Source organism: Vigna umbellata, chromosome 4, assembly GCF_029865625.1.
Source record: "Vigna umbellata cultivar VRB3 chromosome 4, Vumbellata_1.0, whole genome shotgun sequence".
Lineage (NCBI taxonomy): Eukaryota > Viridiplantae > Streptophyta > Magnoliopsida > Fabales > Fabaceae > Vigna > Vigna umbellata.
Genome location: NC_142168.1, coordinates 30,513,343 through 30,533,938, shown reverse-complemented (window position 1 = coordinate 30,533,938; position 20,596 = coordinate 30,513,343). Strand labels below are relative to the sequence as shown.

General features: G+C 31.8%; 3 protein-coding genes across 5 annotated transcripts; all 3 read left to right on the top strand.

Moving 5' to 3' along the window:
* The first annotated feature begins 806 nt into the window (after positions 1-806).
* Positions 807-3,320, top strand: LOC148199854 (WAT1-related protein At3g18200-like). The gene is made up of 7 exons (XM_088114073.1): positions 807-1,123; positions 1,373-1,435; positions 1,527-1,643; positions 1,728-1,971; positions 2,184-2,342; positions 2,464-2,615; positions 2,714-3,320. Exons 1-7 carry the CDS (start codon positions 936-938, stop codon positions 2,874-2,876), a joined length of 1,086 nt encoding a protein of 361 aa, XP_087970199.1. The 5' UTR covers positions 807-935; the 3' UTR covers positions 2,877-3,320.
* Positions 3,321-7,616: 4,296 nt separating this feature from the next.
* On the top strand, positions 7,617-10,991 carry LOC148199853 (protein DETOXIFICATION 16-like). 2 transcript variants are annotated; one of them, XM_088112524.1, is made up of 9 exons: positions 7,617-7,973; positions 8,540-9,084; positions 9,210-9,296; positions 9,408-9,464; positions 9,579-9,817; positions 10,283-10,401; positions 10,512-10,598; positions 10,677-10,738; positions 10,827-10,991. In XM_088112524.1, exons 1-8 carry the CDS (start codon positions 7,662-7,664, stop codon positions 10,734-10,736), a joined length of 1,506 nt encoding a protein of 501 aa, XP_087968650.1. In that variant the 5' UTR covers positions 7,617-7,661; the 3' UTR covers positions 10,737-10,738; positions 10,827-10,991. The 2 variants fall into 2 exon arrangements, with proteins under 2 accessions (XP_087968650.1, XP_087968649.1); XM_088112523.1 differs by having other exon boundaries at positions 7,618-7,973; positions 10,677-10,991.
* Positions 10,992-14,330: 3,339 nt separating this feature from the next.
* LOC148199852 (protein DETOXIFICATION 16-like) lies at positions 14,331-19,958 on the top strand. 2 transcript variants are annotated; one of them, XM_088112525.1, is made up of 8 exons: positions 14,331-15,668; positions 16,259-16,803; positions 17,011-17,097; positions 17,210-17,266; positions 17,439-17,677; positions 18,259-18,377; positions 18,480-18,566; positions 18,790-19,958. In XM_088112525.1, exons 1-8 carry the CDS (start codon positions 15,474-15,476, stop codon positions 18,844-18,846), a joined length of 1,386 nt encoding a protein of 461 aa, XP_087968651.1. In that variant the 5' UTR covers positions 14,331-15,473; the 3' UTR covers positions 18,847-19,958. The 2 variants fall into 2 exon arrangements, with proteins under 2 accessions (XP_087968651.1, XP_087968652.1); XM_088112526.1 differs by having other exon boundaries at positions 15,477-15,618.
* The last annotated feature ends 638 nt before the right edge of the window (positions 19,959-20,596 follow it).

Here is a 20,596-nt window from a genome sequence, read left to right as displayed (position 1 = left end):
ATTCACAGAAAAAATTTGACTCTGCTATGAAGAAAGACCAAAAGAAAGTTTAATCATAAAATATGCCTAGTTATAAACATTAGCACATGCATCTGGGATTCATATTCTCATTATCCCACTCACTTAAACGCATTCAAAAGAATCATTGAGTCAGGAGCAGCCAATCATCATCATTATTATGGTTGATATCTGGATTTTATATATAAAAGATAATCAAACCCCTGTTGGATTACATTTATTGCAAATAATAAAAGAAAGGTCATTCTATTCATTTGGTCTTATATTATCTTTATTTTTAAACAAATTGTAAGTTTTAGTCCAACACATGCATAATGAAGTTTTAGTCACTGAGACTAACATCAGTCAACAATTTGTAACAGTATAAAACTGCTTCATAAACTTTTTACAGTTATAAATTGTTACAGAAAACTTGTGTTGTGATTAAATTGTACAATTTTCTTTAAAAGGAACTAGAACTTAAAATTAATGAGAATAACTAGAGGAACCAAAGGAATAGTTTAAACTAAAAAGATACGCAATTACTAATCTATACAAAGATAGAGAAATGGGACAACGGTCTGATAAACATAGTATGAAAAAGGGATGGTGGGAACATGTTCATACAAATGATAGAGGTTGGTTAGTCTCAAGCTACCCAAGTAACGTGATGCACCTTGACTCTGTCTCCCTAAATTATTAAATTCAAAGTCAACGAGCAAAATATATCGTATTATATACAAGATTTTGTAGTGCATGAATAACTCAGAGGATATGTTAAACGTTTACATATCATAGTAGTTGCTATTTGATACATCAAACACCATGAGTAACTAACTACTGATGTTAACAATATCAAGTTGTATAATTTTATATTCCTATCAACTTTTTCCCTCTATATAAGCACCCTTCAGTCTTACAGCCTCTCATAAACAACAATGGCTAGTGTTATGACAGAGAAAGTGAAGCTTCTTGTGGCATTACTTACCCTGCAGCTCTGCTTTGCAGGATATCACATTGTGTCTAGACTTGCACTAAATATTGGAGTCAGCCAAGTTGTTTACCCCGTTTATCGAAATTTGATTGCTTTGCTTTTGTTAAGCCCATTTGCTTATGTGTTAGAGAAGTGAGTTTCCAGATGAAGTTTGTTTTCACTTTTCACCTTTCCTATCAAAATCCTTCTGTTATTTTTACTTCATTTTCTATGCAGTATCATTGTAAAAAGTTTTATTTCGTCAATCAATTAGAAACCATGTTATGTATGACTCCCAATATAACCTTAATTGATTGACATAAAAAAACCTTTTACACTGTCTTTGCATATACTATTTACTCAAATTTTAACATTGAGCAATGTCAATATCTTTATAATCAGGAATCAAAGACCACCCCTCACTTTATCTTTACTGGTTCAGTTCTTCCTACTTGCATTACTGGGGTAAGAATGTATAGAAGTTGCAGATTTCCATACTCATTTCCTTCCTATAAGTTATAATATTTTCCACTTTTGTTACACATTGACAATGAAGGATCACAGCAAACCAAGGGTTTTACTTGCTGGGATTATACTATGCTTCTCCAACTTTTGCTTCTGCATTGCAAAACTCAGTTCCTGCAATCACTTTTGTCTTGGCTTTGGCTTTAAGGTAACCAAGTCTCCTTGTAACATTCTTTATTATTTTATGCTGTGATCTTGGCATAACTTGATGATTTCATTTTATTTGTACCAGGCTTGAGGAAGCCAACATCACAAGGAGAGATGGATTGGCAAAAGTTCTTGGAACCATTGCTAGTGTGGGGGGTGCCACAGTAATTACTCTTTACAAAGGTCCTCCTCTTCTTCACCTGCAGATGGACCTAACACAAGGAGACACTTTAGAAGTAGATCAATCAACAAAAACGCAAAATTGGACTTGGGGCTGCATATACTTGCTTGGACATTGTCTGTCATGGGCTGGCTGGATAGTTTTTCAGGTCTTGTCAATACTAATGACATAAGCAGAATATATAAACTGAAATTTCAGAGTTCAGATAACCAATATGTTGATTCGTACTTATGATAAACGTATCCATATAATATATAATGTAGTTTATTGTGACCAGACATATGTTCATGAAATTTACTTAATTTCCTCAGTATCACCAATTTTGTGACCTGAATGGTAAAAGCAAAAAACTTGGTGCAGGCTCCTGTGGTGAAGAAGTATCCAGCAAAACTAACCCTCACTTCGTTTACATGCTTCTTTGGATTGATCCAGTTCTTGATCATAGCAGCCTTTGCAGAAGATGACTTGGAGAATTGGAAGATACAGTCACTAGAGGAGCTTTTTATTATCCTATATGCTGTAATATTCATCACTTGAATTCTCAAACATTATTAAATATGATTTACATGACACATAATCCCAAGAACTGGAAATTTTGAAGTTAACTCAATTCACTGTTGCATGATGGTGGTAATTGCAGGGAATTATAGCATCTGGTGTTGTCATATCTCTCCAAACATGGTGTATTCAAAAGGGTGGTCCTGTGTTTGTTGCTGTCTTCCAGCCTGTGCAAACTATTCTAGTTGCTGTCATGGCAGCCCTAATTCTTGGTGATCAGTTATACTCGGGAGGGTACGTTCTAAATTTGTTGATCATTACTGGAATATTTCCCTATTCATGAAATGACTGAAGTACACAACGGCATAAATGAGTTATTCAATTTTTTACAGGCTTATTGGTGCAATTCTCATTGTGCTTGGTCTATACTTAGTCCTATGGGGCAAAACCAACGAAAAAAAAGTGAGAGAGTCATCACCATCACTAACAAACCCCTTGCTTAAGGCAGAGGAAGAGAATAAAGAAATTGATGCAGCTTCCAAGGACATACCATGACTTGTCCATCTGTTGACAAGAACATTATGTCTAGTCCCGGTTTGAATAACTACTGATATATGGTCCTAGTTAGTAGCATTTCAAGTGTGCAACTTTGGATATAGCTGTTGAAGTAATGGTGTTGATGGCTAAGTTTGGTTAAGGAATAAGCCTGCTGGTGCTTGTTTTTTTTCATCTGAGAAGTCATTTCATTGACATTTGATTACAGGGTCAAATATAGTTTTCCGATCATGTGTCATGTCAATGATACAAGCAAGACTCTTTGAGCTCTATGTTACACTGACTATACATGAATACTATGAATATTGACTATCTTTCACTTTTCAGTCTTCAGATATTAAAAAGAATCTTGAGAAATTGTCTCCATTTTTCTTGTTTAGCTATTAAATCATTTCTCCTTATTAATTCACAACTTCTGGATATCTGGACGTGGTGGAGTTTATGCACTATAGTTCAAGTTCAGTATTCTTGCGTATACAAAGTTCAAATATCAGTGAGGGCATTTTATTACTGCTAAGAGAGAGGTGTGGCAACTTGAAATATTGCGTGTAATGTTCTTTCAAATATAAATAAATTTAGTATGATACTACTGGTGATGATGATCATAGCAGTCAGAAACAGGCCTATTTCTATACTGAAAACTGAGGAAGAGGTGGTCTGATGAGAAAGCATTGGAATATTGTCAAACACTTTTATGGTATTTTTTATTGATAATGAATAAGGTAGAGAATGATAATGAAAATGCAACACTTCTACCATCTACTGAAGAGGTGAACTTGAATGTTTCTTCTTTCAGAAATTCTGGCAGAATAGTGAATTTGGATGTTTATGCAGCACTACTACAATTATTAAAGAAGGATAATTCACTTCCAGTTATAACTCTAATGTTGTTGTTTTAATCCCTAAATAATCTGGAGCTGACAAGATGAAGAATTTTAAGCCTATTGCATTAGCTAATGATTAAGAAGATTATGACCAATAGATGGACTGTTTTTGCTCCAATAGTAATTTCTTCTAATCAGTTTGGTTTCATAAAAAGGAGAATTATTGATTGTGTCTGCTTGGTATCAATACATTTGCTTTGTTGGTATCAAGATAAAGAAAATTGACCTTAAATGATGTTCGACACAATTGATTAAAATTTTGTTACAAGTTTTAGATCATTTTAGATTTCACCATCATTCTATCCTTTTGATCATGACAATTATTGAGTAGTCCCAGCTTTAAAGGACCTAAAGATGCAATGTATTGATATTTTAAAAAGTAAACAAATAAATATTGACATAGGTTAACACAAATATTACTATGTGTATACTAAATATTTACAAAATATTCTGTATCAACATTAGTGCAAACAAGTGTATTGGTCATGTTTATCCACATTTTCACTTACATAATTAAACAAAATATGTTAACTTAGCCAATAATAACTTTCTAGAAATTGTATTTATTATTATTATTATAAATAATTGACATATTTGCAGAATTATGTTTTCATCCACACATATATATCTCTTGGATGGTATTACATATCCTCATTTTAGGTAAAGCATTTTCAGAAGTTAAAAATTTATGAATTTATATTCTTTTGGATGGTATTCTCCGGGGAGAATCATTTCAAGAAATTAAAAATGACTTATTTGTCATGAAATTATCCTTTCAAATCTTGATTTAGACTAAGCATTTCAAGAAAATTAAAATTTATATCCTAATTTACATACTTATTAACTTGTTTATACTATAACCAACAGATTAAGAAGGGTATGATTCATGCTAATGGTTGTTGTGAATTTTATGGTGTTACTTGATGGGCTTTCTTCTTGACAGGTCGATGTGGAACTCTGAAAACTACATTATCTGTAGCTCTTCATGAAGGTAAAAGTCATTCCTAGCTACCAGTCAGCTTGAATATAAGAGAAAGAACTATAATCCAAACATATTAAACAATTCGTGTTTTATTGATTCTTGCATCATTTAAGAAGCGAAATGAATTTGAAGCAGGTCATTTAGCAGCACAATTTAATGAATAAATACTATTGTTTTTCTTTATAAAATAGTTTATGTAAAGACTCTGACTGAAGATGATGTCCACTGGTTCAAATATTTTCTATGGATCATGCCCACATGAACTTATTTAAAACTCAGATGAACCATTTGTTTTCTGATAAAGATGTGCCTGCAAATATTTCTTTATCAAAAGTTGTAAAAACTGAGATGAATTTTAGATGTTTTTCACATGCTTGACAATATTATTATTTTCACAACTATAACACTATACATTATTAACACATACATATGTTTATTATCAATGCTTGCAAAAACTTCTTGCAGCATTTGTACCTTAATCAGAAATAAACATTTTTGATTTTTCTGTTCTTCAATATCATTTATGACACTGCTCAATCTTACAGATATCAGTCCCAATGAAATTCCAGAAATAAAATAATGAATCCTGCATTGACCAACTCTGCTTCATCTAGAAAAAAGTGATCCTTATCAGAATCTTATGTCTTTAAGTGAGCAAGTGATGATCTAGGAGAGTGTTTTATGTTGAATCTATGTCGTGAATTTTGTTTCCCAAAGTTACCCACCATTATTGAATATGGAAAATTTCAGAAAACATTAAATGTCAACATAAACGACCATATAATATAATAAAATAAGATGCCAAACAAGTACTGCCAAAAGGAAAAAGGAATACTTGTTGTCCAAGTATAGCTATAAACACTATCAAAGTCCAAAGAACTAAACTTAAAAATAAATCTGATTGTGTTTCGAGTAGTCTTAACTTAGATTTTATTAAACTATTTAATATAAATAATGATAATAATAATAATAATAAATAATTTTAAAATATTTATTTAAAAAGCATAATTTAATTGAAACTTTATATTTTTTATTCTAGAGGTTAATTATACATGGGAATGAAATTGATACATCGTATTAAAAGGAGAATTCAATTTGATTGAGTTTCATTTTTACATATTTTAATCTTGTTGGATTGGAATTATAAGTTAAACAATTTACTCTTATTTTGACTGGAAAAAGAATGTAGCTATCATTTTAAATGGGGTGGCCCAAGTGTCTACTTTTTTTAGCAGCTTGTTTTAGTCTAATTTGACAGACTACTTTAATAACTTCTAATTTTTATATTTTTAATAAAACAATTGGAAGCTACATCTTTTACTAGTGAAATTTGTTATAAAATGTATTCATGAATTTTGCTTTTTCTTGCAGCATCCAAGTGTCAAACAGAAAACATTAAACAAAAACAAACAAAAATGGAAGAAAGTAGAAAATGAATGAAATAGACCAACAGGCATACCTAAAACAATGAAAGTATTTTAACCCGTGAAATGATCTATGGAAGAGACGCAACACCACGTAAATTTAACATTAATATTATTTTAACTCAATAAAATAATAAATTTGTAAGTTCTTTCTTTATATATACAGTGTTCAACTCTCTTTTTTTCTTAATTATTGTTGTTCAACATAAGAATTGAACTTATATTAGAATTCTTAACAAAAATAAAGTAAATGATATATCCAAAATTATTTTATACCTAAAACTTAAAAATTTATAAATTTAGAATTCATTATCAAACATTTTTTTTCGTATAAATAGAAATTTAAGTATGAATCCAAATCTCATATAAAAAGAGAAAGCATAATACTAAATAAACGTGAAAGACTTGTTAACCAATACTTTAATATTTTAGATACACACTTATATCAATTCTTTTATGATTGAATTTAGATCTATTTTTCTAATAAATCTCCTCAACCCTCAATAATTTATAAAATAAAAGTTGTCATCAATTTACATTAATATTAATCTTATTTCTTATCAACATAACATTTCCAAGAGAGTAATTTTAAAAACTACTTTCTTACTTACATTTTTCGTTATTACTTTTTAGGCTATATTTTTCTTTAGAGTAACTTAGCAAAAGCTGTGTTTCGCACATCACATCCCTGTTTGTCGTAGACGTGCACCAATTCTCTTCTCTCGTTCTAAAATTCATACCAAACATGTCAACTTCATAAATCATAATCATGACTCATCACGTTTTAATATTTCATACATAATAATAATTAGAATAATAAGAAGGAATAATGATGCAGTTAAACAGGTTGGAAGTTATTTTTCACTGGTTAAAGAAAAAAAAAGACAGATCTAATGTTTTAATAGTATAACACTATTTTTAGTGCTTTAATAGTACAGAATCTCCTTCAGTACTGAGTGTTAACAGTAAGTTTTAATTATAATAACTCCTAACTGAATGCAATAACCCTGATGTTTTATATGATAAGAAATAAATAAAATAATTTATTGATATTAATGAAAATAGTTTATATAATTATTGTTTTAGGAAATTACTTACTATCAATTAAGATTTAATCATATTTTATCACTTATTTATCATTATTTCTCAAACTCTACCCTTTCTTTTATATGATTTTATTATTAAAAAAATTCAATTTTTATACATTGTATCGCTCAATGATTCCTGCAACAAAATGAAATGTGCGTGATATGAAAAACTTAGATCATAAAGTTTTCGAAGTGGTAATATTTATAGGGGGAAATATAGAATCAAATATTTTACTATTGTATCATAATTTAAATTTAATCTTTGAAATAGTGTTGTTTGTAAAGTGAAATGGAAAAGAAAAACCCTGTAAGGTGCTGCCTTTATAATCTATTTATACCATGCAATAAGCAGTATCCAACATTCATCTGTCTGTGTTCTGTGTGTTGAGTAGCAAAAGAGAAGAGAAATGGAGAGAGAAGACCAAAGCCAAAGTGGATATCTTCAGTCTCCATTGATTCAGCACTCATATTCATCAGGGCAGGGTGATGGATTGGTGGTAAAGGAAAAGCAGAGCAGTTGGAAGAGAACTGAAAGAAGTGATGTTGTTGAAGAAGTGAAAAGGCAGTTATGGCTTGCAGGGCCTTTGATAACAGTGACCCTTTTGAATTTTGGCCTTAATCTTATATCTGTTATGTTTGTGGGGCATCTTGGTGAGTTGGCTCTCTCTGGTGCTTCCATGGCCACTTCTTTTGCCTCTGTCACAGGTTTCAGTTTGTTGGTATGTTACTTCTGTTTTCCTTCATACCATGTACTTTTTCAATGATTCCACAAGTTTTATACTTAAATGGTTTTATAGTACATATCTAAAACTTGGGAAGTTTTGCTAGGGTTGGAAATGGCAGGGAAAGTCAACATTATTAGTTCAAAATAAATTGCTCATCATTCATTACCTTTTGACTTCTGGGATGCAGAATGAATGTTGATAATTGAGAGTTGAAAGTAGAGTTCTGAGAGCTAGTTGTTCACTTTCATTCCAAAAATCATGAGGACCAAATTCCAGACCACTTGATCTGAGAGGCTTTGATACTCTGCCATGAATTAACAATTCAAGAGTTTGAGTTGTTAGGGGACTACAAATGTCCCATTCTTCCATAGTTTTATATATTCTATTGCTTGAAAATAGGATTAGATATGGATGAAAAATTCAACATTATTTGTCCAAAACAATTGAGCTGATCATTTAAGCAGAAAATAGTGATTGGTCTGTGGTTTACATTGCAACATATATTGTCCAGGATAACACATTATGGTTTTTCTTTTCTATTTGGTTTTTGGTTGAAATAGCAAGGAATGGCTAGTGCATTGGACACTTTTTGTGGCCAGTCATATGGAGCAAAGCAGTACCACATGTTAGGCATACACATGCAGAGAGCCATGTTCGTTCTCATGACTGTCAGCATCCCACTTGCAGTTATTTGGGCAAACACAAGATCCATTCTGATTTTCTTTGGTCAGGATCCTGAAATAGCTGCAGCAGCTGGGAGCTATGCTACTTGTATGCTTCCAACCGTTTTTGCCTATGGTCTTCTACAATGCCTCAACAGATTCTTGCAAACACAGAATATTGTATATCCAATGATGTGCAGCTCCGGAATTACCACATTACTGCATGTACTTACATGTTGGATTCTGGTGTTCAAATCAGGACTGGGAAGCAAAGGAGCTGCTGTAGCAAATTCCATATCTTATTGGTTGAATGTTACTATGCTCACACTCTATATCAAGTTTTCTCCTTCATGTGCAAAAACTTGGAAAGGCTTTTCCAAAGAGGCATTGCATAACATTCCCACATTTTTTAGGCTTGCCATTCCTTCAGCTGTTATGGTTTGGTAATTGCATTCTCTTAATAAGTTAATAACACCTCTTACAATAAACTTTTCAACCTTGCACTTTCAATTCTTCTTGAGATCCTAATGCTGTTTTCAAAATTTTTTACCATTATTATGGTGAGCAGCTTGGAAATGTGGTCGTTTGAATTGATGGTTCTCCTTTCTGGTCTTCTTCCAAATCCAAAGTTGGAAACATCAGTTCTTTCCATCTGGTTGGTTTCATACTTGAGATGTTTTTCGCATTTGTTACATATGCTTGATTATTTTCATAAGTATTACATGACACTTGACATTATTGCACACACTTGGATTTGTTTTGCTAGCTTGAACAGTAGTGCAACTGTTTGGATGATTCCCTTTGGACTCAGTGGAGCAGTAAGGTTGGTACTTCTGAAATTCACTCAAGCATGCATCTGTCAGACATTCTGTTCTCTTCTCAATTTTCTTTTTGAAATATTTTTCTTTCTTTATCAATCATTGCATGGTTCTTGCAGCATTCGTGTCTCAAATGAACTTGGAGCTGGTCGTCCATGGATTGCACGCTTAGCAGTTCATGTTGTCTTAGCAATAGCCATTATTCAGGGCATCTTAGTGGGAACAGTGATGATACTTATACGCAACATATGGGGCTATGCATATAGCAATGAAGTAGAAGTGGTCGAATATGTAGCAATTATGTTTCCAATTCTGGCAGCATCCAACTTTCTGGATGGACTCCAATGTGTTCTTTCAGGTTTTTCTTTCACCATTACTTTTATTTGTCTGAAGTATACCTATGACTTAAAAACACTGGTATAGGCTGAAAGGCATATGAAAACTCCCAATACATCTCATTCAAAAAATGCTAAAAAGAGTATAAAGTTGCACTTAAATGTTAGCCAACACAACACTCAATTGACATCTGATTACTGAGTTAATATCTGGAAAGGAACTTGTGTGCGCAGTTCAAATAAATTACAGATAAGTAAATTAATTTAAAGCTTTCAGTCTGACAATTATAAGACTTGATTTTCTTTTCTTTAGTTTTAAACTTTAATATTGCAGATTGCTTAAATTTATGAGATAGGAACTTAAAACAGGATTGGTTCATTTTGTGGCCAATTTTCTGTAGAACTCACAGTTTACTTATTGCACATCAATCAAGAATAAATTAGATGATGTATGATCATCTTTCTTCACTTTGTCAATGATAATTCAGGCACTGCTAGAGGGTGTGGCTGGCAGAAAATTGGTGCATTTGTGAATCTGGGGTCATACTATTTGGTTGGAATTCCATCAGCTATTGTGTTAGCTTTTGTATTCCATATTGGTGGGAAGGTAAACAAAAGTTCATCCTTTTCTACCATAACCTTCATGTTAATAGGTGATGATCAATTTTACATTGCAATTACCTGATTATGGTTTTCCATGCTAATTTCTTCGTGTAGGGGCTCTGGTTGGGAATCATATGTGCTCTAATTGTTCAAGTTTGTTCTTTAATGATCATTACCATTCGTACTGATTGGGAGCAACAGGTGAAACTTTTCATTTCTTATTTCACATTTGCTTTGGTCCTTTCAATACTGACATGCCTCTGTTTTTAACTCATACAGGCAAAGAAAGCAACAGATAGAGTCTATAATTCAGTAACGGCAGAAAGCTTAGTCTCATGAAGGTGCAATATCTTTGCAGTTGCACATTCTTAGTTAATTCTAGTGAGTGAAATTAAAGCAATATAAGTTTTGTCATTCTTCTTTTGGCAGGAAAACTTTAGGGACAATTTTATTATGTATTGTTGAAAGATAATAGATGATGCAGTTGGTCACTAGAAATAAATAATGTGGTTTTAATTTTGTTTTTCTATGTACTAGTATTGGGATGTTTTGATGCTAATTAGAGAAATCATTTTCTAAGGTTATTATTTACCACTTATAGATTTTTTTTATCATTTTTCAATATTTCATAAAAATTACTTTAGTTTGCCATTGGTCAAAACTAAGAGAATTATTTTTTCTGTTGCTTATTGATTCTCAATAAAGTTTTTTCTTCTACTCAAAGTCAACACATTATTTCCCTTATGAAAGTTTTAGTAACTATGATTTCTCCTCATTCTCTAGATGTTCTGTTTAATCAACATCTCTTTTCTATCATTGTCCCATGATGTTCCTCAAATCTATTTACTTGTTTTTACTTTCAGTCTTACAAATGTAGCAGGAAATTCTATTCAGATAATAAATTTTCTCAATAAGTCTAAATTAATTAAAGGAAATTTACATATAGATAATTGTATGTTAAAAAAGTTGTTATAATTAATATTAGTGGAGATAAACAAAAAGATAACTGAGTAATTAAATTTTTTAGTTAATAATTGACTTTTAATAAAAACTGCATTATTATATATAGAGAGCCAATAAGATGGTATTTTTTGCATGAGAAATGTCATTCAAAGTTTATACCCAACCTAAAAATGACTTCTGCTCCAATTATGTTGTTAAAGAATATTGTGTAAGTGTAACTATAAAAGATTTTATATTCATTCAACATTTTGAATGCGATTTCTTAATTTTCTCAAGGATAGAGTCTTTATAAGAATTAAAAACGAAGTATAGACACTTGAATTAAAATTACACAAAGACATCAACATTTAAGTATTTTTTACTTCATATTTTATACACAAATTCAAATTTTGTACAAGGATAATGAAGAAGCAACTTAAGATATAAACAATTGATATTTGACATTCCAAATAAACTCTAAATTTAAGAAGTATTTTCATGTGAGGAGTAATTATATATGCATATCAAGCTAAGTTTCAAAATTGGAAGATATAACAATATGACTGGAATACATCACATGATTAATTTAAAACTAAAACTGTTTCGATACATCTCACAAACTATAGAAAAGTAGATTGACTCAGCCGAATTTCAATCGAGGTATCAGTTAAATTTTGGTTGAGCCCGTGTTGATTTTGACCCAAGTTTACCCGTTTTTACTTTTGTCCGTTTGACCCGTCTCTACTTACGATTCGGGTTGATCCTTCTCAACTATCGGTCTATGTTAGCCTGTCTCAACATTTGACCCGAACAGACCCATCTCTACCTACTGTTTGGGTCGGCCTATCTAGACCATTGACTTTGATCAATCCGGCTCAACCTTTGGCCTAGTCTCATCTTTTAGCCTAGGCCATCTTGTCTCAATTTTTAGTCTGGGTCTGTTCGTTTCAACCTTCGACTCAAGACGATTGATCTCAACCTTTCGCCCCACCAGCCTTTCCCAACCTTGAACTCAATTCGACCCTTCTCGACTTATAGTCTGGTTTTCCCAATGTTAATCTTTAGCCTGGGTAAGCCTGTGTTGACCCTTGGTCTGATAAAGTCGGTTTCAACCTTCTGCCTAGACTTGTCCGACTTTATATATGTTTGAAGTTAAAAGTATTGTTTCCAAGAGTTACTTAAAGTCTTTCTAGTAGAGTCAAATCATCTTAACTCTCATCCTAATCCACTTAAGAAGGGCTTTGGAGGCTGAGTGTTCTTTTTCCTCTCAATTTCTAAAAGAGAGTTTATTTAAAGGTGAATCAGGCCAACCCATGAGCTATCGATCAAGTTGACAACTCTAGTTGTCTTTGCACACATGATATTTAATAGATTATAACTATAAAATAAATAATGAGGATTTCTATATTTATATATAAATTATTAATCATATTTTGAAATTTCAACACTATTTTTGTTAACTATTTTATGTTATAAATTTTATAATTTCATTTGTAGTATTTTTTAATAATTCAAATTGTGTAATTTTAAATATATTTGTGAATTACACAATCTAAAAACGAATTTTATAATTCTAAAATTTGGAAATACATTTTATATTACAAATTTGAATATGTATTTTTATATTATATTATACATTATTGTATTTTATTTTGAATCAAAAGAATAGAACAAGTGTCGAACATTTACAACCTCCATTCATAGGAGACGAATCCATTGATGTACATCATGTAAATGATAATATACATATACATGATACACATGCATCGGTAGTCCATAAATGGAAATAAATAAATATCCAAATTAAGAAATTCAATCTATAATAATCTAAATCTATATTACTTTAAGTCTATTTAAATGATTTTATTTTTTAAATCAAACGTTACATTTTTTTAATTTTAAATTTAATTTAGTTTATTGAATTTGGTCAGATTTTAATTTGGATATTTTTTTTTAAATTTGGAAATTCAAAATAAAAGTGAAGTTTTCTTCGTCATGTGCAAAATCTAGAACTGGCTTCACAAAGAAGGCCTTGCCAAATATCCCAGAATTCCTTACAATTAATAAGTCTTGCAGTTAGAGTTGCTCTCTTGGTCCTTTCCGAGGTTTACTCATGATCCTGCTTAGAAAAGTATGGGGAAATCTTTCTAGTAGTGAAACACAAGGTGTAGATTATGTAACAGTCACAATGCCTATTCTTGCTATCTGCAGCTTCCTTGATGGGATTCAAAGTGTTCTTTCAGGTATCCATGTGAACTTCTTACGTAATCCTTTTTATGTATTCCCTCCATCTTATTTTCTGTCACTATTGGACTATTTTGTCTTACATTAGTTGAGCAAGTATTAACTATTTTTTCCCCAATAATATTATCATGAAGAAACAAATTCCCTTGTAGATATATAGTTGTAGCAATGTAGTGTAGTTGATAAGAATATTTTAGTCACACAAAACGAGACTGTGAGTCAAAATTTTCATTTCCATGCAATACAGGGTTTCTTAATTGGCTAGGAGGCACATAAATTCACTGTTTCAGAACATCCATTTTTGGTTACGTATTAAATAATCAGTCACTTTAATGTTGGAAAACAAGGCATTGCAAGGGGTTCTCTGGTTGGCAGTGCAATTGTGAATCTTGGATCATTTTATTTTGTGGGAGTTCCTTCTGCAGTGGTGTTAGGTTTTGTTATCACATGAAAGGGAAGGTTTATATATTATACATAATTTATCAGTGGTCTTTATAGTTATTTTGACTTGCCAAACTCTTCAGATAAATTTTCCTAATGCATGCATAACTTGAAATAGGGTCTTTGGTTGGGGATTGTTTCTGCATTCATGGTGCAAGTGAAATTTTTTGCTGTCATTACTATCAGAACTAGCTGGGAGAAAGAAGTAAGGCACCTATTTCATATCATTTTTCTGTACAAATGACAGTGTCAACATTTTACTATTCACTATTTGCATTTTTTTTCCTTGTTCAGGCAACTAAACCAGCAAGGAGAGTCAAAAGTAGCAGAGTCCCTCCTAGAGAAGGTGTAGAAGGAGCAAAAGACACTTTTGAGAATGAGACTTAGTTTGAGTTTAGTAATGACGAAAAACTTTTACACTTATAGCAATAAACACAATTTGAATTTTCTTTTAAAAGCATTAGTAACCAATCATTAGATATTAATGTTAATAAACATTTTTAGTCATCATGTTCTGCATCACTATTATTCGATGGTTTTGGCTTATAAACTACAAAAAAGACTGTCTAAAGTCAATGCATTCAGCCCATGCATGTTTATTCTAATAGTTCAGACTACTTATATTATTGCTTCTCGATTGAATCAGGGTCCAGGTTAAATTTTCTAACTATTACATACATAAACTAATATTAGGTTCCTTCAGAGTTATTATATTTATATGTGGCTGGTGAATATATATATTTATATATTCAAAACTATTAGTTCAAATTTCTCAGATGTATTTCCAAATATTAATCTAAAAGAGCCGATGTATTAAAATATAAATCCTTTTTTAAGTAGATCTCTTTAAAGAAGGCTTGTTTTTATTAGTTGTTCTTTTAGTATCTATGTAACGTTTCATTTTGATAGTTTTATACTATTAAAATAGTATATTACATTAATGGTATGAGAATCAGAATAGCGCAGCGAATGGCAGTGGGTATGTTCTCATCAGTACAAGGCATGCATGAAGAGGTTTCTAGATCATGTGTTAATGGTTTGTGAGTGATAGCTTTTTTAAAATAATAATGATGTCAGTATCTAAGAATAAGTTGAAAACGTTTTAGTTATCTTCAGGAGTTAAAAAGGGAGTGTATGAATGGAGGAAATAGGTATGAGGCAGAGAAGACAAAGTGAGTCTACTTTATTTTATTCATATATTTCGTTATTATCTAAATGTAATATTTTATCATAAAAAAAAATGTTGTTAGGTAAATGTTTCCCCATAACACTACTTGCATTAAAAAATAGTTCCACTTTGTGTATCTTTTATCCTTTCAAGTTGACCACGATCATATAATATTGGAAGGCATATTTCCTCACTAAGAGCTCCTCACCATTTTTGTATAAGTTTTGGAGATCTTTGTTGGTGTCTGAGAGAGTTCATCAAGAGGGAAAGAGTGGCCACAAATGGCCATATGGAAGGAGACTGTAGAAGAAGCAAAGAAGCAACTGTGGCTGGCAGGTCCAATGGTGTTTGTGTGCGTGTTTCAGTACAGTTTGCAGATGATCTCTCTCATGTTTGTTGGTCATTTGGATGAGTTTCTTCTAGCAGGTGCTTCTTTGGCTGCTTCATTTGTAAATGTAACTGGTTTCAGTATCTTGGTATGTTCACATCATTATCAGTTGTTAACATTTTTCAGCATGGTTTTAATTATTAATTTCAACATGCATACTTTATACCTCTTAAGATATGTGTAGCCTTTGTGCAGACCAGGAACACAGATTAAGAAAGAATAACATGGTTATGTACTCCAATGACCATAAATTATGTGCTAGTTTTATGTTTATAGTTCTAACTATTTATTTGTGATACAGTGGAATTTTTAAATGTATAATACAATTAACAATGCTCTATTAATTGAGTTGAGTAAATGATGGTTACAACTTCATATATATATATATATATATATATATATATATTGAAGGGAAATTTCTTGGAATGTGCAATTTGTTCTCAAAGTTGCCTTGTTGAACAGAACATAGTTTAATGATGGACATGGATAAAAAATATAGAAATGTCGTGTTCTGTTTTATTTTATACCTACCATAAAATAGAAATATGTTTGTGTTCCATCGTATCTTCAAATGTATTTTATATATTTAGATATGTTTGGTCCAAAAAGTTGTTTTTGGATCTGCATTACTCCATGCAAAAAATCAATATCTGTTGCTTATGTTGATTGGTTATTTAGATAGGCATGTCAAGTGCACTGGACACATTTTGTGGTCAATCATATGGCGCAAAGCAGTATGATATGGTTGGCATACACATGCAGAGAGCCATAGTGGTTACCATGCTTGCAACTATACCAATGTCCATCATTTGGGCATATTTGAGGCCTATTCTGGTTGTTCTGCATCAAGATAAAAGAATTGCAGCACATGCTCAACTATATGCCAGATACTTGATTCCAAGCCTTTCAGCCAATGCTCTTCTTCGGTGCTTTGTTAAATTCCTACAAACACAGAACATTGTCCTTCCTATGGTGCTAGCTTCTGGATTCACTACCTTAACACATGTCCTTCTCTCTTGGCTTTTCATTCTTAAACTTAGACTTGGCATCAAGGGAGCTGCCATTGCATTTTGCATTTCAAATTGGCTTAACACAATTCTACTAGCACTTTACATCAGCCTCTCCTCTTCCTGCAAAACCACTTGGACTGGCTTCTCAAGGAAATCCTTGCATAATATTCCTCAATTTCTCAGGCTTGCCTTTCCCTCAACACTCATGGTCTGGTATGATTTGATATCCCTCTTTCACCAAAAATTGACTTCCATAAATGTATAGCAACTTGCAATCAAACTAGTTAATAATGTTCTTCTCCATCATCAAATATATAATGCCTTGAAAAATATCACTTCTATTCCTTGTGACTCAATATATGAGGAACCAATGTTTATAAGAAGTTCTAATTGCTCCTCTGTGGTACTACCTTGTGACAGTCTAGAGACCTGGACTTTTGAACTGATGGTACTCCTATCTGGTGCTCTTACTAATCCAACATTGCAAACTTCAGTACTTTCTATATGGTTAGTTCTTGAGTTAAGAGTTTAGGGATGTGATATTGTATTGATAGTTTGAATGCACCTTTTTCATGTGTTTCTGTCAATGATTGATTGTACTTTTCGTAATTATCCCCAGTTTTCAAACATCTGGGCTCTTTTGGATGATACCCTTTGGAATTGGTGCAGCTGCAAGGTTAGTCTTTCATGCTTAATAAAAAAAATATAATGAAGATGATTCATGGTCAAAAAATGTGCCTGCTATTCCAACGGCATAGCTAACTCTATCACCAAGGTGTATCTCTCAGTTATTTTTTAATATATGTTTGGTTTAACCAGACTCATTACATTTTATTTCCATTCAACAGTACAAGGATCTCTAATGAACTAGGGGCTGGCTGTCCAAAAGCTGCATTTTTAGCTGTTAAAGTCACCTTATCAATGTCCTTCATCAGTGGTGCCTTAGAATTTACTCTCCTTATGCTGACAAGGAACTTTTGGGGCCGAATTTTTACCAATGTACCTGAACTTGTCAGTTATGTGGAATCCATGACACCAATTCTTGCAAGCCTTGTCTTTGTAGATTCAATTCAAACAGTCTTCTCAGGTATTCAATAAAAACACTATGGATTTTAAGACAACTTAGATGCAATTCTGAAGTTTCTTTTAGCACTATTCTCCATTTAGAAGTGAAGTTGGAATTCGGTAATCATCATTGTTAAGTGAATTACTAACAGAAAATTCAATTCTGATAAGAAAACGACACTAAAAGCATAAGAGGAACTAAGTCTAAATAGTCTCAACAGATAAAACGTAATATGTCTAGTATCATGTAATCAGCTGCCTTAATGTTTCATGCCATTCTTCTCAAATCTCAATACAACTTCTCTCCAATCTTAGTCATGAAAAATGGAATCTCCTTTTAGTGCCTCAGCTGTTATCTAAAGGATAAACGTCAGAGATAAACAGCAAACAAATATTCTATCAAAGTTTGCATCAAAATTGTCTCTTGTGCATGATTTCTGAAGACTGTTTTACCGAGAATTAGGAGGTGGAAAATGAATTCCCCTTTATCAATGGCCTAAAAAAAGAGGCATTAGCATCAGCATGCCATTGACCTGAAGACTTTATGTTAAATCCTTGCATGAACTTGGCCATGGCTAATTCTTTGGGTTGTGAAATTAAAAGGTATAGCCAGAGGATGTGGCTGGCAGAAGCTTGGTGCATTTGTCAATCTTGGATCATATTATCTTGTTGGAGTTCCCTTTTCAATCCTTTTAGCTTTTGTCCTCCACATGAAGGGAGTGGTAAGTAAGATTTAACCCACATCTTGTACCATATTTCATAGTATTAAACTTTTTCAATTGGACCTAATGCTTTTAAATTGATATTGGTTTAAAACCTAAAAGGGGCTCTTGTTAGGGATTGTACTTGCACTCAGCATACAAGTGCTGTGTTTTCTTGCAGTCACCTTACACACCAATTGGGAGAAAGAGGTAAAGTTATCCTGTCTTCTACTCAGTTTTGCCTTCAAATTTGAATCTTAGTAATAATATATGTTATAAGATTTTAATTTTTATAAAATTAATAGTGTAATATTATAAAAATCAATAACTTCAGCATGAATAGTTCTTTGTAATTAAATGACAATGTAAAATTATTTTATAAATTCAAGGAATAACTTCTTTTTTTTCTGATTGTGTAATCTTGATTTTTCAGGCAAATAAGGCTGCTATAAGAGTAAAAGGCAAAGGGGACCAAGCTGATATACATTAGCTTTTAAGTCACCAAAATGGAACTCAAATGGTTGATGAGAAATTTTTCCAAAATAATGAGAGAGAGGGTTTACATGTTCAATAACATTTATTAATCACTAAAAACAATGTCCACATTAAACAAAAATTTTCAAACTTTTCATTTTCCTGTTATTTAATTTCATTGACTCTGCTAAACACTATTGAAATCTCAGAGGGTAATTTATAGTCTTTATATGAGATATGATAAAAGTGTCAATACATTGAAAGAGATGATAGAGTATCTAAATCTACAAAATGGTTTAAAAATAATCCTATAAGAACTCTACAATGTGAAATGAATACAGTTTAACAATATATACAAACTTTTATAAAACTTTGAGCAGATGAAATTTATCATTTCATCCAAACATGAATGAGTCAAATTTCCAAAGAGTTGACAAGCTTTTTATAAATAATTTAAATATATGTTTCAAACAAATAAAGAAAAAAACATAATATTGTTGTGTCCATTGGTATACAGACAGAGACATAAATACATATAAGAGAAGAACATGCAGAGTTAAAAGCTAGCAGAATCAGTGGTATATATAGCAATATATATATTATATATTGACATTAATTAATATATCATAAACATGGACGTTTATTTATAATATTACAGATATATGTAGTTCTGTCATTGGCATGCACCATGCATATACATATGCATCAACGTAACAGGATCACGTCCTTTACTCTAAACAATGATGATGGATGTGGATGTCCATGCATGCATATGTATGGGTCAGTTGCAAGGGAAGGGTAGCGTGGGGTTGAGTCCACAAATTCCGAGTGTAGTGTTGAAGATAGTTTGTGGTGTTGAATGCATGTTGTCTGCAACACGATCTAATGCACTGCAAATGGTAGCATTAATCGGTGTATTTTTTAGGAGACCACAGCCATATTGCTTAAGGAAGTCACTGCGGATAAGGTTTTCGATTATGAGTATCAAACGGTTGTTTTGAACACGTGCTGGAATGATGTCTGAGCTAACCATTGAAGACGAAAGGAGAAGAAGAAGAAGAAGAAGAAAGGCAGTGGATTTTGAGGTCTCACCCATTTTCATAGCAACTTAATGCTGTGAACTTCATTTGCAACACAATTTATAGATCAACACTTCTTCTGTTTTTCACTTCACAAATGTTTCTTCAATTCAAAATTAAATGAAAAGGAAAGAAAAGTCGAAAAGAAAGGGCTGGCTAGTCTACAACAAAAAGTACAGAGAAAGTTCATAAGTCAAATATCTCATCATTCAATTTACGAAAACACTTATGGCTAAAAATATTGCTGATCGAACACGGTGGTTTTAAAGCTCCTTTCTTCAGCTTTTATGGAAATGTAGGAGTTTTTATGAAATGAGTTTGGTTAGTTTTTCCTTAAAAAGAGAAACATATTTCAAAAGTAGTATATACCAAGAAAAAAACTAGAGAAATTTACAGTAAACTGTTTAATTTTAATTTTGTAAAAAATAATCATGACATACTTTTATATTCATTTCACACATGCTATAAGAATAAAATAGTCAAAAAATGTAAACTTTTGTATTATTTCACAAAAAAAAAAATAAAAAATAAGTAAAAATAATGTCAAATTAATGTAAAATATTTAGGTGTACGAAAGAATCTTTTAGAAAAAGAAATTATAAATTTTTTAATTTATTTGAATAAATTTTGATTACACTTTTCTTAATAGAGAGAAAATGTAGACGGATAATTATCGATGGCACGTGA

Bases quoted from the DNA above. Each gene is read 5' to 3' on its own strand.
- LOC148199854 (XM_088114073.1), top strand. From the start codon at position 936: ATGGCTAGTGTTATGACAGAGAAAGTGAAGCTTCTTGTGGCATTACTT. The intron at 2,343-2,463 runs GTAATATTCATC...TGGTAATTGCAG, and splicing joins TTTTTATTATCCTATATGCT to GGAATTATAGCATCTGGTGT. The intron at 2,616-2,713 runs GTACGTTCTAAA...AATTTTTTACAG, and splicing joins GATCAGTTATACTCGGGAGG to GCTTATTGGTGCAATTCTCA.
- LOC148199853 (XM_088112524.1), top strand. From the start codon at position 7,662: ATGGAGAGAGAAGACCAAAGCCAAAGTGGATATCTTCAGTCTCCATTG. The intron at 9,297-9,407 runs GTTGGTTTCATA...TTGTTTTGCTAG, and splicing joins ACATCAGTTCTTTCCATCTG to CTTGAACAGTAGTGCAACTG. The intron at 10,599-10,676 runs GTGAAACTTTTC...TAACTCATACAG, and splicing joins GTACTGATTGGGAGCAACAG to GCAAAGAAAGCAACAGATAG.
- LOC148199852 (XM_088112525.1), top strand. From the start codon at position 15,474: ATGGCCATATGGAAGGAGACTGTAGAAGAAGCAAAGAAGCAACTGTGG. The intron at 16,804-17,010 runs GTATGATTTGAT...ACCTTGTGACAG, and splicing joins CCCTCAACACTCATGGTCTG to TCTAGAGACCTGGACTTTTG. The intron at 18,567-18,789 runs GTAAAGTTATCC...TTGATTTTTCAG, and splicing joins ACACCAATTGGGAGAAAGAG to GCAAATAAGGCTGCTATAAG.